This window comes from Neodiprion lecontei, chromosome 2 (genome assembly GCF_021901455.1).
Source record: "Neodiprion lecontei isolate iyNeoLeco1 chromosome 2, iyNeoLeco1.1, whole genome shotgun sequence".
In the NCBI taxonomy this organism is placed as follows: domain Eukaryota; kingdom Metazoa; phylum Arthropoda; class Insecta; order Hymenoptera; family Diprionidae; genus Neodiprion; species Neodiprion lecontei.
In genome coordinates, this window is record NC_060261.1 from 34,308,506 (window position 1) to 34,326,462 (window position 17,957).

Sequence of the window (17,957 nt, forward strand, 5' to 3'; positions counted from 1 at the left end):
TTCTTGCTCACTTTTCCTTCTGCATCGCTACTACTAGTCTTCTTTTTCTTTTTAGCTCATATTTGTGTGTGTGTGTGTGTATATCTTTACCTTTTCCCCTTTTCGAACGGTCAAGTTCAACTTCGATGTAACTTTCCAGCCCAAGTGATATTATGAATAGTAGAATACACACGCGTGTACTTTTCTACAATTTGATGAATATATCGGAACAATAATAATATAAATACATACAATCCGTACTAACGAACTAACACAAATTCTGGGTTAAAATCATGATGAAATTATATTAGAATAGGGTTCTCATACTATTTCAGTCAGAAATTTCTTACTTGCGCACAATCGTTTTCACAGGTTCGACGATTGCTTCTCGTATTATTCATTCGTTTCAACACAATTCAATTGAAAAATACGTGTAATCATAACGTACCTTTCTTCGTTTAACGATAATTATACCGTATAGTTTTGTTAGGCAATTATTCGTCAAGTTGATGGAGTGCGTATACCCTACTTTAATTAATTTCTATTCTACGCGCTGTAAATCATATAGGCTACGAAGTAGGAGGGAAAAGAAAATAATCTAAAGCTACATACATCAACCTTCGTGTAAGGGAGGAGTGTACGTTACGTATATATGTACATAGGTTGTAATACAAACGCATGTCGCTTGAGAAGCAAACATGCTTGGGAACGTCTGTAACGCTACTAATTAATACCTGTGCGAACAATAAGGTATAACATGAATGTTCACGTAAATACGTCAGAAGTAAGTTATACAATTATCGATCGCAAATCTGCACTCGAATATATACAACCGTTTGTTTTACGCAGTTAAGCACCTACCTGTAACGAGCTGCCAAACTGTTCAAAATTTTACGTACCTGCGTATTATTTTTTATTATTATCAGTGTTATTATTATTATTCTTATTTTTCATATTCGTATTAGTAACTTATCCTGAAACGGTGATAATTTACGTATGTTTATAACAAGCTGATATGATATTGAGTAATTTTAGACAGTTTCCATAATGGAAGGAAAATAATTTGAAAAATTGATTTTTCGAACTTGCAGACAATTTAACCGTTTGTCAGCAGTTTGCGTGAATACATTCCGTAAGTCAAAAATTAGCTGGGAATGTTATACGAGCCACAGGTACAAATTCCCTTTGCTCGCATACATGCGGTCAAAAATTCGCTCTAACATTACAAGTAAATATTATGATTCCAAATATTTGTTTCATCGACTCCGATCTTACGGATAAAGTTTTTTTGATCACTTTAATGAGTGAAATGTATGATATATCAAACGTACTAATCGCTGTGTACACGCTGATGTGATGTAATAATTATTCGCTATTATTACGCATGAAGTGTGCAACCGAGAACAGCTTAATCGCATCCGGAAACATCCCGAACTTTTAAACACAGTCCCGGACCCCTCCAAGTGTTTTAAGGCAATGACGAGAAGAGTTACGGCAGCTCATCTTCGTCGTGGAAAATGTAAAAACGCCGACGAATCGAGTCGAGGAACAAAAGCCTGATGCGATCCGACGGACGCAGCTTAAAGCTGCGACAATAACGATACAACGACGACGTCGCGGTGACGATAAAATACTGCAGAGAATGATAATTTGACGAGTTTAACAACGGCGGCGGTTAAACGTACACGGTCACGTGGGTAGGTAATAATACGGAGAATGACGATTTAAAAGGGGAACGATCAGCGAGAGTTTCAGCTTCCCCTTTTAACTCTCCCCCTGCTTTACGGATGCGCCGACAAACTCGTTACAGGTATATTCTCGAACAAGGCCCTCCGCGAGCTTCTTCCTTCGAATCGTATTCGGTGAGAGAGTCGTCGCCCGTCAGGGTTTCGTCTCCTCGGCGGCGTCCTCCTCCTCCATGTCGATCTCCTCGTTTATTATCGATATATCTCGCATCGAGGGGCGTCGTATCCTGTTCCACTCCTCGGGCTGCTCGGCGGCTCGCGTCTTTGTGAGAAGCCTGGGACCTGTAAGGGTTATAATGATCGCGCCGATCGGCGCCGTTATCAGGATCGACAGGATGCAGAGCATCAGGACGGTCTCTCCGTATTCCGTCTGCTCGGCGTCGTCGGCGGAAACTTGCTCGAGCGGCGTCGGGCCCAGCGCCGCCTGAACCGTCGCCTTTGCCATCAGGGACAGGGACACGAACACCTTTTCCTTCATGTTCAGGTTCGAGCCGATCGAGACGACCAGCGTCACCAGGATGCGGATCACTATGCCCGCCACCAGAACCCCGATTCCCAGGTAGACCGTCGTGCCGTTCAATTCGTTGATCTTTATTTGGGTGCCCGTTATACCGAAGAGGATCGGCTCGAATATCATCCAGAATATCTCGAAGGCCGTTGCTACTGGATTCTGCGAACACACGAACGCGCGTTTCGTTAAGAATTTATTGTCGCGTGGCATGGAAACGCTCGAGTCGAGTGACGGGTGTGTGATATGGGGAATTCCGCGTGAAACCCTCACCATTTTTCATTTTGTTTAGAAATTTTTCCACAATTGTTACAGCTCTGAAACAGTCTTTATTTATAAATATTGAGTGCGGTTTTGAAAAGGATCTTTTTAAAACTCTCGAAAACTCTGTTTTTTCCGAAAATTTCGAGAGCGAGTCAATAACGGGCAAATTTTATTTCTATTTTTTTTTTCAGTACCTAGTTTTTTTTTTATCAACTAAAATATCGTTTAAACGTTTGTGTATAAACTTCCAAAAACTATGAAAATTTCGATTTTTCACTTGGAACATTTCGAGACCGGTTTCGTTACGGAGTCGATAAAAAAAAGTTGAATTTGACAAAGAAATAGAGAAAAATCGCTCCATAACGGAATCGATCTTGAAATGTTCCAAATGAATAATAGAAATTTTGAGAATTTTTCGAGAGATTTCGGACCGTTCAAACAACGTTTTAATTGATCAAAAAATTAAAAGTGCTGACAAGAATGGGAAAAATCCGTCCATCGTGGCACGATCGTGAAATGTTTGGAATATAAAATCCAGTTGCTGAGAATTGTTTTGAAAATTTTAAAAAAGATCCTATTCAAAATCACTTTAAATATTTATAAATAATTGAGCAGTTGAATAAGAGATATGAAAAAATTCAAGATGATGTTTTAGAGTTGAGACAATTGCAGAAGACACGTTTCTTTTTCGGTAGATTAGGAGTAGACAATGTATTTGATGTTTAGGATAGATAAGATTAGTCAGACCCGTATATCGATGACAATTAGTTGGCAGATATATTGTTGCTTGGATCAGTTCGGTTGCGCATTATTCAGATAAACGTTAATTGTAAATCACGAAAGCTCGGTTCCAAACTTTGGGAAACTCTGTTGTTACACTTGCTTATCCTTCATTAGACTAGCCGTGAAAATCGTGCTTGCGCTGTAAGGCAATGCCTGTAATAACAGACGGAAAAGTGCTAGTATTACTTTTCCCTGTAATATAATTGTCAGTTTACAAATTGATTTTTCAACCTTGCGACGGTGTTCGTACGCTTTCAGCGATACTTTCGGGTTCGCTAACTGTGTACGCAAAATTGAGGGTTTACATACCGAGAGAGAATCCCGCAGAGGAGAATATCGAGTGTAAAATTATTCCCGAGAAAATTGAATTTCAAGTTTCATTTTAAACGGATTATTCCAGCTTTCACCCTTCTAAATTCGAAAATTTGATCACAGCGGGATTCAAATTTGGCAACAAGCAGCCTATAGTTGTCATCGAAGTTCAACAGATTTTCAAACTTTCAGTTACCTACGTATTTCCGAGTTTTTTTAATCATTTTTCTCATCTCGCGGCGTTGTTTCCGGTATCTCTGTTGGACCAAGCGCCTGAGCGTTATGAATTTCGCTACGAGATTCCTTCTGATTGTAATCGAAACTAATGCGAGCCCGCAAATTTGCGAAACGTCGAGCACACACATCGAGCCGTAGCAGCCGTGCACCGCGTTCGCCAAATTACACACTTCCGTGGACACGTGTAGGTATGTAGAACAAGGTACGAATAGGTAATGGCGCGATGAAACCTCTGCTCCGAATTGACGGTTGGGATTTCCCTTGCGTATTTACCCATCTCAATTACGATTTCGCTCTCGCCACGAACGGACCTGCGCCATATACTCGTATACCTATAGTGCCTTATACAGCAATTGATTATACACGGTGCAATACACGCGATATTCGACAACGCAGTTCTGCAACGAACGCCTCCTTCAAATAAAAATATTACAGATATCGAGGTTTTGACGTGCCGAATCTGTATCTGCTTTCCATTTTTTCCTGTCACGTATATATTACGTAATATACATTTTTTTTTTATCGCTTGAAGTTTGGTATTTGTTGCGTTTGGTTTTTGCTTTAACACTACTTCAGTCTATTTAAATAATATCTGTACACACAGAACCAGTTCTAACTTGTCGAAAGAGAAAGAAAGTTATCGTTTAACTGGAAAACAATTCGAATTATACCAGTATATAGATTTTCTGACGACTTCAATATTTAAATTTTTCAACTATAAAAATTTTTTTTTATGAACCATTTTGTTATCCTTAGTGATTGATTATAATTTGTAAACAAAAATAGCGTCTTATTAAGAGGGGGGGGGGGGGGGGGGGGGGGGAGGACAGCTTGGACGGTCTAAAATCATACCTATTTTTAGGATTTAAAAAAAAAAAATAATATGATAACAATTGGAGCAATTTGAGTATAAGGGATTTATTATTTATTGTTTCAAGAATGTTTAATAAATTTCCTTTCAAGAGCCTCAAATCTATTATAACTACACATAATAACAAGAAGGAGGAAAAAAAAGTTGTTTTTTTTGCAGACCAGTGTAATCGTCAGACGACCACCCGTGCAATTCAACACTTCGGAAAGTGAATAACGCTGCATGGTTTTTTTCTATTCCTTTTTATTTTTAATCGTCCGCTCGAACCTGAGGAAAAATTTCACCTCGTCTGTAATTGTTCAGGTAGATTATACGTGAGTGATTATATCAAACCGATGCAGATGAGGAAAGTAGCGTAAAGTGCAGTTTTAATGGTACGTCGGTCTTTTTTCCTTCTCCGTGTTTTTTTTTTTTTATTTATTATTTTATTTTGTTTTTAAGGGGGGGGGGGGGTCTGCTCTCGATCCACTTCATTAACCTTATCGGCCCCAACTTGGTTGATTAAAAAGTTTTTCCGCCAGCCTCGGCACTAATATATATGTATAGTATACGTATATATACGCACCTACGTATATTGTGTTATACGTATGTATATACGTATATATATATGTGTAGTAAATAACGGATGAGTTTATTAATTTAATAATTCGCCGCGCCAACGACGGCAGTTTATGTAAGTATATATATAAGGTATATTAAGTCGATTTTCTTCTCTCGCCTCTTTAAGTAGGTACTTTCTCCTATTCTCCCCCCTCCTCATTTCTCTTAATCTTATATTTCTCCACCATTGTCCTCCCCGTAGCAATTATTACTCACCTCGAAATCAGCCCCTTTTTTTTTAATACTTTAATTAATTTTCTGCCCCCTTTTGGTTATCAAAAATTTCTCCCTGACAGACCAACTATTTACCATCATCATCATCGTCGTCATCATCATCATTATTATCACTATTATTGTTATGGTCATTATTTTATTCATTATTATTATTCTCATTAATTTTACCTCAACCATGAAATTGATTTATTAAACTTCACATTCCGCACTACACCTCTAGGTATGTAGTTACGTGTAATCGCAACAAAGCCGACAAGCACAACAGTCGATCGCATCTTCGCGGCGAATTTCCGCACGGAACACCTTTTCTACCTTATATCGCTTTTCGGCCTCGCATCGATCACGACGCCCCTCCCCCCCTCTGCACCGTTTTCCCCGTTTTTCCCATTTTTCCCTCATCCTGCAAAGATTAGCCCATCGCTGATCGTCTAATTCGGGTTCGCCGTGCCCCCAACAAGTTCGTAGCAATTCGATAGAAAAACTATAAACCTGTTACAGGCTACTTCGGAAGGTTCTTCCTCGAAGAGCCGCTGATTGCGTCGTGATTAAACGATTGGTATTCCGAACCAAAAAATATTGGCGATTTTTTTCTCACCTCTCAGCTCTTCCGTACGAGCGCAGCGGTGTAATTTAATCTCGGGAAGGGTAAAACGAGTAGAAAAATAGAAAAAAAAAAAAAAAATAAAATAAAGTAAAGAAATAAAACTCGGAGAAAAACTCTGATTATCGTTGAATTTCTCAATCTCGTTTATCTGGTAGATATGCACACGGTGGTTGTTTTTACTCGAGTTTTGCAACATCGTCATTCAGTTTGCTGAGGTAACATCATCGGTGCATCGTTCCGTGAAAAGAAGAGAAAATTTTATTTTGGCTTTGGTAGGTCGAATGCAATGATTTTAAAATTCGATCAACTGTAGCCAAATTTTGTTTTTCCGATCGCCGAAAAATTTGTTACAAGCGAATGGCTTACACCATCGGACACGGTTATTAATACTAGAGATATCGCTTATAGGGGTGATTCACTCACGTCCTCGACCTCCCATCCGTCCTTTTGCCAGAAGTAGCAACTAACGAAGGCTGCTGCGACGACGCCTAAAGGTCCGGCACCACCGAGTTCGATAGCCTCGCTTCCCAATACGGCGATTAGACCGCCGCCGAGAAGCATCAAGATTCTCAGCGGCACCATGTAGGGCTGTAATACGAAACAAAGTGATCAATAATCGCGTGCGTGACGATGACAATAAATAATAACAATGATAACAATGATCAAAAAGAAAAACGGTTGTACAAAAGAGAATGTTTTCAACCATAAGACGATGGTCACACACATGGAAAAGCGGAAAATGTCAGGGGATTTTTAATTTGGTCATGGATCAAACTGAAATTATAAGTTTTTTATCACGAGAATCAGAAATGATTATTTGAGGTAACAAGTTTACTTCTTTTCGTCGAGAAAAGAAATTGGCTCAAGCTGTCTTCTTTCTACATTATACGTTTCTTCATTTCGAATTGAATTTGATCCGAACATAGAGTTAACAAGCTGAACGATTTAGGTTTTAGTAATTTACTAGAACTGGGAAAGCGTCAGGGAAAACTAGATTTCAGGTCGTAGAAAACGTGGAAATGCGATGGAATTTTATATCCCGAAAAAGTTGTGACCACCCGCGCAATCTCTCACTGAATATATTTGCACGCGCAATTTCTCATTCCCATTCATTCAAATAGTAAATTTCCGATTGATTTTGTTTCAGTTGCAGTAAAGCTACGCGTCTGTGAATCGCCTCTGCAGTAAGACCGAATACGGTAGGAAAATTAATACATGTACGGTGTATATTTATTTAGGCAGCTATTGTTTTTTCATTTTCGGAAACAGAATCGAAAAGTACTCGGTACGAGGTTCGGACAAATGTAACGCCGGGGTTATACCTACAGGATAACGTTCAGCTGTGTACCTGCAGGACCTCGACTCTTAAGCCAGCGAATATTGCGAGGACCGCATCGCGATATATTGCGAAAGGCCGTTGGACACATTTCATTCGCGACTAATGTGTGTGTGTGCAGGATGCGTTCTGTTTCATATAAAACTCCGCCGGGTTAGATGCCTGTGTATTCTACTGCAGGTGTGAAACGATCGCCGGGAAGAAATATCGCCACGAGGCAAATATTTCGCGAAATATTAGCTCAGGTATCTCTGCACCATAATATACCTGCATATGGTCATAGATATGTCGCACGTACGTTTGTTACACGCACCTGAAATATCATGCGTTGCACTTACTTGTACGCATTGATGTGTAAAACGAATAGACGTTGTAGGTGCGTTCACCTGTGTTTATATTATATCCATACAGGCATAAAGCTAGTCTGGCACGGGCTATATATCATGCAACGATGCAATACCGCGGCTTATCTATGCTGCGTCATAACATTCATCCGTATTATATTTATATCGTTGGTACGCGTGTATGCGCGGTTACGATTCATTCGTATAGAGAGCGTTTCCAGTTCACAATCAGCGATTTCTCGTGATCTGAATTATTTTGACGTCTTTCAGGGGGATTGCGTAAAGAAAGAGATCCATTTTTTCCCTTATCTTGACACATTGAGGCAAATTTAATTTACTATAGGTAATTATAGTAAGATCTATATCGTTACAGTAACGTCTCAAATATTGCTTGATTTGAAAGAAAATGCAAACTTCGCTTCATTATTGAACCAGTATAAAAACATACATCAAAGACGAATAGTAACAAACTGCACAACTAGATCGAAGTCATCGTTCTCGGAAAAAATAAGGGGTACTAGATTCAAGCGAATGGACTTCGACAAAATCTATTTTTTTGGTCGAAGAATATCTTCTACTCCGTGTGCGGACAGCAGCGAGAGAAAAGTAATCCCCCCCATAAATTACAGGCGTGGTCCTCGTAACACTTTCGACAGCTCCGATACCCAGCTGGCGTGTAACGAAGATTAGCTACGTAACCCTTTGCAGAGCAGAGACGAAAAGTTCGTCACTTTTATGCCTCGCCTCGCCGCCCCGAAATATCCCTGGGGCACCGATTCGGCCGCGGCAATCGCGACCCTCGAACAGATAACCGAGCTACTCGATGAACCTGGAGAGCTCGGGGAGTTCGGCAAGAAAGGAAAGGGAGGCTTATCGACTCCCGCGGGATTAAACCGCGTTCAATTAGCTCGGGGATTACGCGGCTGAAAATGATTATTTTCAAAAAATTTCACTCCCGAAAAATTCTCTTACGCTTCAACTTTCGAGGCAGCTTTTCAAGTCTGCTGGAATTTTTCGCGGTCCAAGTCCCGTTCTAGCTGTAAAATCTGTCAGGGTTGATCGAATTTTCGGTGTATAGAAATTTTTTAATTTCAAACTTTCGAGAATTATTGAAAATGTTGAAAAATCTTTTAAACTCTGTTCACTAGAATTTTCCGACGACTTGCCATCGATAGGAAATAATTAGACCGATTTGCGTGTTGAAAAATTGTTTGGCTTCAGGTTTTTTTTTTTTTTTTTTTTTCCTGCCAGCTTTTTAATCGAGATCGTCTTCTCTCCGGATTCCCGATCGCGAAACTATTGAGCCTCGATTTCGGCCTTCAAAATATGCCCGAATTCGCATTTCGCAAGGTCTTTTTTTATCATCCAAATGCTAATGATCCAATTCGCGCTCGTTAGCTTGCATAAATAATGCGGTATAGATCTATGATGGTTATATAGAGCCGGGTGATAAGCAGGCCCTAATCTATCCCACGTGGATGCTTTACCCGTAGGATACTCGAAGCGGTTATGGGTATCCCGGTGAATAGATGCACTTACGATTAGACAAATTTCGGCCCACGATCAGTTTAGCCTGGATTCCAGCCGCGAGGTACTCGTCCAATTATTGATTGTTGCTCCGGAGTTGGTCGTGAGGTTAGCCGCGAAATCGTTGTGGGCGCGTGGAATATTCTAGTTTCCTCTCAATTTAACTCTCAAGGTTGGTACGTATTGCATCCACTTACCGCAACGCGTGCATTATACGGCATAAATTTATCATTTTCGATTCGTGTTCACTTTTTTCACCGAAAATCATTTCAAAAATATTCCTTTCTGCAATTTTTCAAATTTTTACGTCCCCCTTTTTTTCCAACGGAACGAACTTGGCGAGGCAAAATAAGCGTCAATTATATCCGAGAAATCCTTATCTCTGTGCCGTTAATATAACGTGCAATAAATTTATACAATCCGGGGATAATAATGTGCGGGTTTATTTTTGAACCGTGATGTTTCGAACTCGTGATGCTTCGAACTTTTTTTTTTTTTTTTCATTATATTTTAATCATTGGGTACACTTGCAATTACCTGCAGCAGTGCGCTTTAATCTCTTTGGATTATTCCTATTAGCACTTCGGTCACGAGTGACGGAAAGCTCGTAATCCCCTGAAATAACATAATGCCGTTGCGACATTAACTCCGTTGGTAATTAGTCAGGAAGAGGAGAGAAAAAAGGGAAGCGATGGAAATATTGACAGGCCCGTTTACTTTGTCAGCAGCTTATCGCTGCGTTGAAAGTCACGATTGTAAATTGTAATTCATAAAAAGATTATTTATAATTGCGCAATATCTTAGGTACGGTTTTGATTGTTTTTAATTGGCTTGTTAATATCTTCTTTATACTATCGAATCACGAGTTCGAAACTACGTGCGTGCCATCGTTATCTGCTAAAATTTCCCAATGATAAATCTTATAATCAAATCGTATATTCATAGCTAAGAAACGATTTATACTTTTTTCGAAACTGCGTTCAGGTTCCTTATTCTGATTCGTACAGATATTTTCAGAAACAATATTCTGGAATAATTTTCGTCCGCCGTTCGATTAAAATGAATAAAAAATGGTCTTTAGGATGATTTGCGAATCTATAATCCGGCTCTCTGATGAACTTGTATCAGTGTAAATGTTGCACAGAATATGTTGTACCAAATCGGTTATACAGAAATATTTTCCTACAGAAAGGAATTCGAGATTCGCATCGGAAATAATCCTGCATGGTTTATTGTCCAGAAAAATATTCTGTAGAACAATTCTTCTATAGAATAATTCATGCAGGTTTAGTTCTGGTGTGAATTTCAAATTCGTTTCTGTAGGAAAATATCCTGTGGAAAAATGTTTCTGTAAAAACGAGTCTGTAGAATATTTGCTCTGTGGAACTGATTTCGGTAGAATCGAATCCCATTTGACAAGATGTATATTTGAAGACGAAGCGAAGCTGTTTAACGCAACAATTATTGAGCATAGTTTCTCTATTGAATCGATCATCCCCACGTTACGTCAGTATCATTGATAATGACGAGTAAATATTTTTTTTCCTTGGTTCAATTCAAAAATAAAAAATGCTTCAGCTGCACGACTTAAAGTTTGAAAAAATTTTTCCACCGACGTTTTTTCTGTACAACGAAGCGCATTATTTTTAACAGCGAGTAAAACGAAACTCAATTACATAAAATTTCCTTTGAAATTGGAATATTATTATACCCACGATATTCGTATTTCATTTGATCCAATTTTTTCTCCCTCAATTTTACACCCATACATATTTATAGCCACGAATGTCCAGCGATCAAAGAATCGCCCTCTTTATTGCAAATTTCGGATTTCTCGGTTATTCACAGCCGTCTATACGCCGAAGCAATTAAAATTTTCACCAAAATTAAAGCCCTTTACATACCTCTTGTGCACAGAGAAAACGGAACGCTAAATTATAGGAAATTTACGTTGGTTATTTCTAACATGTAATTACAGTTGTAATGGTTTTTCTTTCTCGTTTCGGCAAAAAACTTGCAATCGCGCCTGAAGCACTGCGGGTGTCGCTGCGGTAAAATGCAGCCCTGCAGCCTCAGGATTGTGCAATATATGAAACTGGGGAGATAATTCGAAAAATTCGACGTTGCACACGTATAGAAAAGTATGAGAAGAATAGATCTGTAAGAAGAAAAAATTCACTATGCGTACAGGAAGTAAAAGAAACGAAATTAATTGTTAATTTAACAACACTTGTGTTCTCTATTTTGAATTTATTTACTTTTCTTTGGTTTTTTTATTTTCTGAAAAAGCTGAAAGACTTCACATCTGTGTTTGAAATTTTCGATTATCATCACTCGGCAGGTGAATTAATTGAGTCTATCAATTACTCCGGTGGTCTCTGAGACATGAAATAAATTCGTTTCTAGGAGGAATAACAAGGATTTTCTCCAAATTATATACGTCTGTTATAATAACAGAAGCCTCAGCTTTTCAAGGGGGTTTGATAGTGGAAACTGTTGACCTTGCGAAGCGACGAATCGTATGTATGACAGAATTTAATGTACTACCGAATATCCGACATTGAATCTTTGGTTTAACGTGAACTGAAATTGAAAATCGAGAGTAACGATACGTTGCGATTTATTTTTTATTACGGTAAATTAACATTACAAGAGTGTATTTTGATTCGTGAAATCGTTAAATCTGGCAATCGTTTAGAAACATAAGAACGACGCTTACGATTGATTAATTTCCGATCCGTCAGAGTCTCTTCGAAGATTCCCGTTATACTAAAAATCGACGAGACCTGATCACGCGATCGTTGAAAAATCCGGACTACAGCGCGTAACAGATTCGAAACGGAAGTTGAATAACCGAGGATCCAAAGAACGAAGTAACGAGTAAAGAGGATTCCGGCGTCAGCCTGTTGCCGAATTTTATTTATTCGGTTTCCGTTCGTTGAGCCGCGGAGTCCAACCAGTCAGTTTAATTTTCCCGCTGCGTTCCCGGAACCATAGAAAAGTCCAAGAAGAGGAAGAGAGAGAAAGGAGAGACGCGTCGGTCGGCCCGCCGTTATTGCCCGTAGAGATTGACTGCTGCCACCTTATATTGTGAGGAATTCCCCGGCATTATTGCTTTTTATGGTAAATTCTTTCGGCAAGCGCACGCGCCCACTAAAATCGAATAGAGCGGCTCGAGTCTGCGGAGTTTTCAGAGTATTTTTCTTTTTCTTTTCCTTTTACCCTCGGAGTTTCTGTTCTCTCTGTTGTTGTTTTTTTTTTTATTTTTTCCCCTAGTCCCTGTTATTATTTTCGTTTTTTATTCAGCCAAGTTAAAGCCGTTTGCCAAACTGCGCACCTACCTTCCAGCAAAAATTTATCGCATACGATGGTGTATTATCATGTTTCACCCGAAATCGCTTATTCCCTTTCTCATTTATTATACCACGCGCTCCTCGTCTCCGGCGAACAACATTTACAGACCCCCGCAAGTACACGGTGATATTGTACATGGACGTGTGTGTGTTTCTACGGATGAAAAGCGAGTAAAAAAAAAAAAAAAATAAAACATTCCTCGCTACTCAAACCGAGAGAAAAAAATCTGCTGCTGCAGTACTGTACGATATTAAGGTACAACATTCGTTGGATTCGCGGCTATTTTTGCAAGGGGGAGCTCGATTGATGTAACAATGTACAGATTTCGTCGGCATGGCGCTGCTGTTTGTTCTTTTTTTTTTTTTTTCCAAAACTTTGGATTCGTGTTTTACTCGTCTGTTAGAAATTTAGTGATAAAAATTCTCTACCAAAATAACATCAGAAATTATAATACTGTGAAATCAAAGAATCACGAATTAGAGCTATCGTCACTTTGTAAAGAATTTTTGGCGAAGTATAGTCAAGTTTCTTTCTTTTTTTTCTTAATGAAGTAATGCGAAATCTCAGGAAGTTCTAGGCTATTAGTTTTTGAAGTCTCAATTCAAAAGGAAAAATTCACGCAGAGAAATTGGGAAATTTATAAATCACTTTGGTTTATTTTTTTTTATTTTTTTTTCGCAGCATATAAGGGACCTCACCGAATCGTTCCCTTGATCGTGACGCAATGCGCTCGTAAGAACTTATCTTAGTATTCCGTATGCGGGGATATACAGTCGGTCGGCATTTATACATGTATATTATTGTATATAGCTGTTTCTCTGAAGGAACGACGCGACGAATTCCTGATCAATTGGCTCCTGCTCTATAATCAGCTGTTAGTCATACGTATAGTCATCCCGGCCCTTGTACCGCACGATTCGCATTCAATCGACCCTAAAATTAAACTCATACCCTGCTCATCCCCGCCCGAGTTTACGAAGATATGTAGGAGCCGATTAATAACGAATCAAATCATTACGAAATTAAAACGCTGCACGTTGAGGCCACTTTTTCTTAGTTCCAATACCTGTATTGGCGAACCAAACATTCGAGGGCTCCAAAATTTGCGACAAAGTAGCGAACACCGTGTTACATAATTGCAAGTCACGTTTTTAGTGCTTTTGACATCTCCGAGGATAAATGTATGATCTCTGCGGTAAACGATCGTTATTTTTAAACGCGTTATCTTGACGGTGATTCACCGGTGTCTTCGGGCATCGTATCGAATATAAATACCCAACTATTGGTTAGAAGATGTGATAAATAATGGATCGTGCACTCGTGGGATTGGAGCCTCAATGATGTACCACTGATTTGACGAGTATACTACCAGTTCGTTCAGAACTTGAAAACGGAAATTACTTCACTGCAGAGGTACCACGGACCGCGGTACTTTTCCCGTATTTGTTTCGCGGCGTCCAAAGCGTGGTGCAATATTCAAATTTCACGTCGAATTGCCTCCTGTCTTTGGCAACCATCCCCGAGGATAGATATTGAAATGAATACGTGAAATCAGATATGAACCGGGAGGATTTCCCCACTTTCTACCGATCTCCGTAAACACGTACACACCTACGTACGTGGTGTAAGATTTTGTAAAGGCAAATATTTGCCGGGCAAACGAAATGTTTCCACAAACGTTTAAGCGTTACAAGTTTGCTCTGTATGCGACCGGAGGGCAACATAGAGATGGAACGTTGGATGTAGATCGAGTCACGGGCGAACCGTTCGAGATTAGCAATTAATTGACTTCTGGTGTCAGTTTAAAAGAAGACCCCGTGAGTATGCCGATATAAATGTAGGCCTGAGATACCCATACCCGAAAAGAGATCGACGTGAATAAGAGTATAAACGAATAAACAAAGCTGATGCGATAAACTGGAGTACATGGTTGTTACGTGCATATAAGTCTCACAGCATACATATATATATATATATATATATATATATATCTTCGTTTTATGTACGTATAAGTGTAAGCATGTGGTCAATTAACACCGCCATCGCCATGTGACTTCTCGGACCGGGTGTAAAACGAGTTGGCGTGACACATCGATAGGCATGAAATTTGTCACATGACGACAGTCGTAATGCGTGTATCAACAATATTCTCCGGTCCACGTGACTCGCGTAACGTCGAAGTATTTTTATTTTTTATATTCTCCTTGTATCCAGATACTAATCAAAGTCGAGTCGGGCATCGAAGCGTTGCTGAAGCGTTACTCTCACGAAAAATACAACAACGCCTCGTTTTGCGTTTTCCTACGCGACCGGTTGTCGATCTTTACGAAACGATGGTATCGAGTTAAAGAAAATCGCCCCCGTCCAGTTTCATCGACTCGGATACCACTTTTGTCTCGTCTTTCTTTTTCAGGCTTGACACTCCGAGGCTGTCACGCGGTTGAATTTCATTCATTGAGATTGATCGAATAAAAACACCGCTGCTCCATTGCGGACGGTTGTGTGCGACACGTTATATTCCTCGCTGAGCAGTCACGTTGTCCTTAACCAGCCGGACCACGTGCCGACGATTCTAATTGTAAGCGACGGGTGGAAATTCCAATCTCAGTACTCACGTCGTTTTTCTCCGGTACATATTTAGCGAGGAAACCCCAGAGGATGCCGAAACCGATACCACCGCAGATCGAAATCGGTCCCTGCAATATTTGGTACCACAACGCGTCGTTCGAGAACATGATGCTCTTTATGATTCCAAAGATGGCGACCGAGGCCGCGTCGTCCACGCCAGCGATGGCGATCACCAGGGTTGGTATCCCCTGAAAGGAAAGAGACATTAAAAAAGCCATTATCAAAATCGAAATCTAATTAAAACGAACCTGGCTCGGGATTACTGTGAGAGTAAAAACGAAGGGGAACCGCGTGACTGACCGTTCGTCGAAGGAGGGAAGAGCGAATCGTCAGCAGAGTCTCGTGACCGAAGCCGAGGGAGTTGAGGGGTCAGTCGAGTCAATTGGTATTTGTCACGTTGCTTAGGTCGGGCCCAGATTAGGTTAGGTTAGGTTAGTTCTAAACTAGGGTCACGCCTATGGAAGCTTAGTCGGAGCGATTAATTTCAGCCCTGAAGCTTTCATCGGTGTAATTATTCCGCTGCGCACTCGCCGTCGGCTTAACCGCCGTGGTAAATAGATCAATGAACGCGATTAACTCTCAACTTTGTCGAATTCACACCCAGGGCATATTTTCATCGTAGGGAAATATTTAACCTCTGACAGGCAATGAGGGTAAAATTCTCACTCCGCCCCCCCTCCGGAAATCTTGTACTCTTCGAGCAGACTTTAAGGATTTTGAACCCATTCAACGTTCATTTTTATTTGTTTAGTTCAACTTGATTACTTCGACAATACAACCATTCTGTGCGGAATTGTTTGAACTTCGGTTTAAAAATAAAAATCTAGATAGCTTTATTAGAAGTTGAGATATTTGAAATTAATTTCCACTGGGTATTTCTTACACTCGTTGTCACGTCCGTACCTCATAAGGTTTGGATGTTTGCCTGTCAGGGATTAAGTAAACATAACGTCCCAGCAGGTCCACCTTACGTACGAGTTATTTGATATATTTCGATTAGTAAATATGAAACAAATTATTGTAATTTTTACATTTACATTGTCAAATCAATATTTAATTTGTACTTTGTATTTTTTTTTTTTTTCACTTATTAGTATATTAAAAAATGGTTAAATCAACCCAAAAATTTTAGTGGACCTGGTGGAATATTTTTTTTTTCTAATCGTGTGGTGACATCGATTTTACGTTTTTAGAATTTTCAAATTTGTCGACACGTTCTCACCGGCCGAAAAAATTCTTGAGAAAAGACAGACACTCGGTTTCGAATGATTTTCAAAATTCTCTCGTTACCTCCGGACTCGTGAAATTGTCGTTAACCTCGATCGACTCGATTTTTTTCAACATCCTTATAAACCCGTGTCGCCAAGGTACAGATAAAACCTCGGTGAACATTAATCGAGAAAATAACGAGAACGTTGCAATCACGTATCGATTATCGAAAGACGAATGTGATTCACACGCTGGTTTCAATGCCGACACATAATGAGAAGGAGTCTTCAGGACAACATTGAGTCTGAATATCGCTGTGTGACGCGATACGGTACGAACGATTTGAATAAATATTGCCGCATCTCCTCGGTACGATAATTAGCCTTTGGTTTTCAATGCCTGCGAAAAGTGAGATAGGATGGGAGGAAGGGGAATGGGAAGGGGGCGGTCAGAACAACATATATTTATATTCCAATTATTGATCCTCGATATTCGCACCTTCGCAACGCCGTATCCTTTTACTCTGAGCCTGAAGAGGCAGGGAACGACCACCGCCGGTGATACAGCGGCTATTATGCTCCCAAGGAGTAGTCCCCACACCCATGGAAGACCCATGAAATACTTGGACGCCACCGCCATCACGCCAGCCTCGACGACCCACGGTATCAAACCTATCTTCGGCACCGTGATTCGCAAACGCTTCAGCGCCTCCGGGTCCAGGTCTAATCCTGCTCTCGTCAGGATTATAACCAGCGCGAACTTCCTGCGGGAAAAAAAGAGAAACAGGATTGTATCACGCGTGTATCCGGTATGTATAATCCTGGGAAAGAGCGGGCGAGGCTTCGTCGGAATCATTTTACCGAACTGACAATAAGTGAGCTAGCTACTTTTTATTCGGATGTCTCGGCTGTCGTAAGGATCCGTTTTCATTGCTGCTCGAAAAAGAAAGCTGCGATTTCTTGTTGCTAATATGTGTAATTTGCCAGCAATGATTACCGAGTTCACGCGTTAAACGCTTTTTTCTTAAACGAAATTAACGGAGGAACTCAGAAATTCAAATCAGCCGTGCAATCGACTTGCGATTTAAGTCTGCCGAGAAGTGGTCATTTCGTTATTGCTCACAATCCTGCGCAACGCGTAACTCAATTCCGATTCGTTTGTAAAACGAGTATCTTGAGAAAATATAAATCGACCCTTTGTTATATAAAGTGAATATCTCGTCGAATTATTCCGCTGCGATCAAATGATCGTTATAAATACGTACGTCGGCAAAATTTCAGATTGATGCGGAGCATCGTTTTAAGATAAAATCTTATCGTCGATCATATTACCGCTAAACAGCATCGTAGTCTTCGATCTGTACATTAAATCCAAGCACTTATTTTACAACTACGATTGGAACGATAAGCGGTTATTAAATTT

At 40.0% G+C, this 17,957-nt stretch overlaps 1 protein-coding gene and 1 long non-coding RNA gene across 4 annotated transcripts in view; one reads left to right on the top strand and one right to left on the bottom strand.

The window, feature by feature from the left end:
- Window positions 1-54: 54 nt before the first annotated feature.
- The window catches only part of LOC107219027 (neuroligin-1), a 72,939-nt gene continuing 55,036 nt past the window's right edge, over window positions 55-17,957 (bottom strand). For all 3 annotated transcript variants that reach the window (XM_046731302.1, XM_046731303.1, XM_046731301.1), the window contains 4 exons: window positions 17,034-17,298; window positions 15,314-15,514; window positions 6,561-6,725; window positions 55-2,394 (listed from right to left, as the gene is read on the bottom strand). In XM_046731302.1, the coding sequence (XP_046587258.1) occupies window positions 1,861-2,394; window positions 6,561-6,725; window positions 15,314-15,514; window positions 17,034-17,298 (1,165 nt within the window). In that variant the 3' untranslated portion in view covers window positions 55-1,860. The remainder of the gene's footprint in view (window positions 2,395-6,560; window positions 6,726-15,313; window positions 15,515-17,033; window positions 17,299-17,957) is intronic.
- The window catches only part of LOC124292871, a 38,296-nt gene continuing 27,619 nt past the window's right edge, over window positions 7,281-17,957 (top strand). Inside the window, exon 1 of the long non-coding RNA XR_006902816.1 lies at window positions 7,281-7,336. This is a non-coding gene — a long non-coding RNA (uncharacterized LOC124292871). The remainder of the gene's footprint in view (window positions 7,337-17,957) is intronic.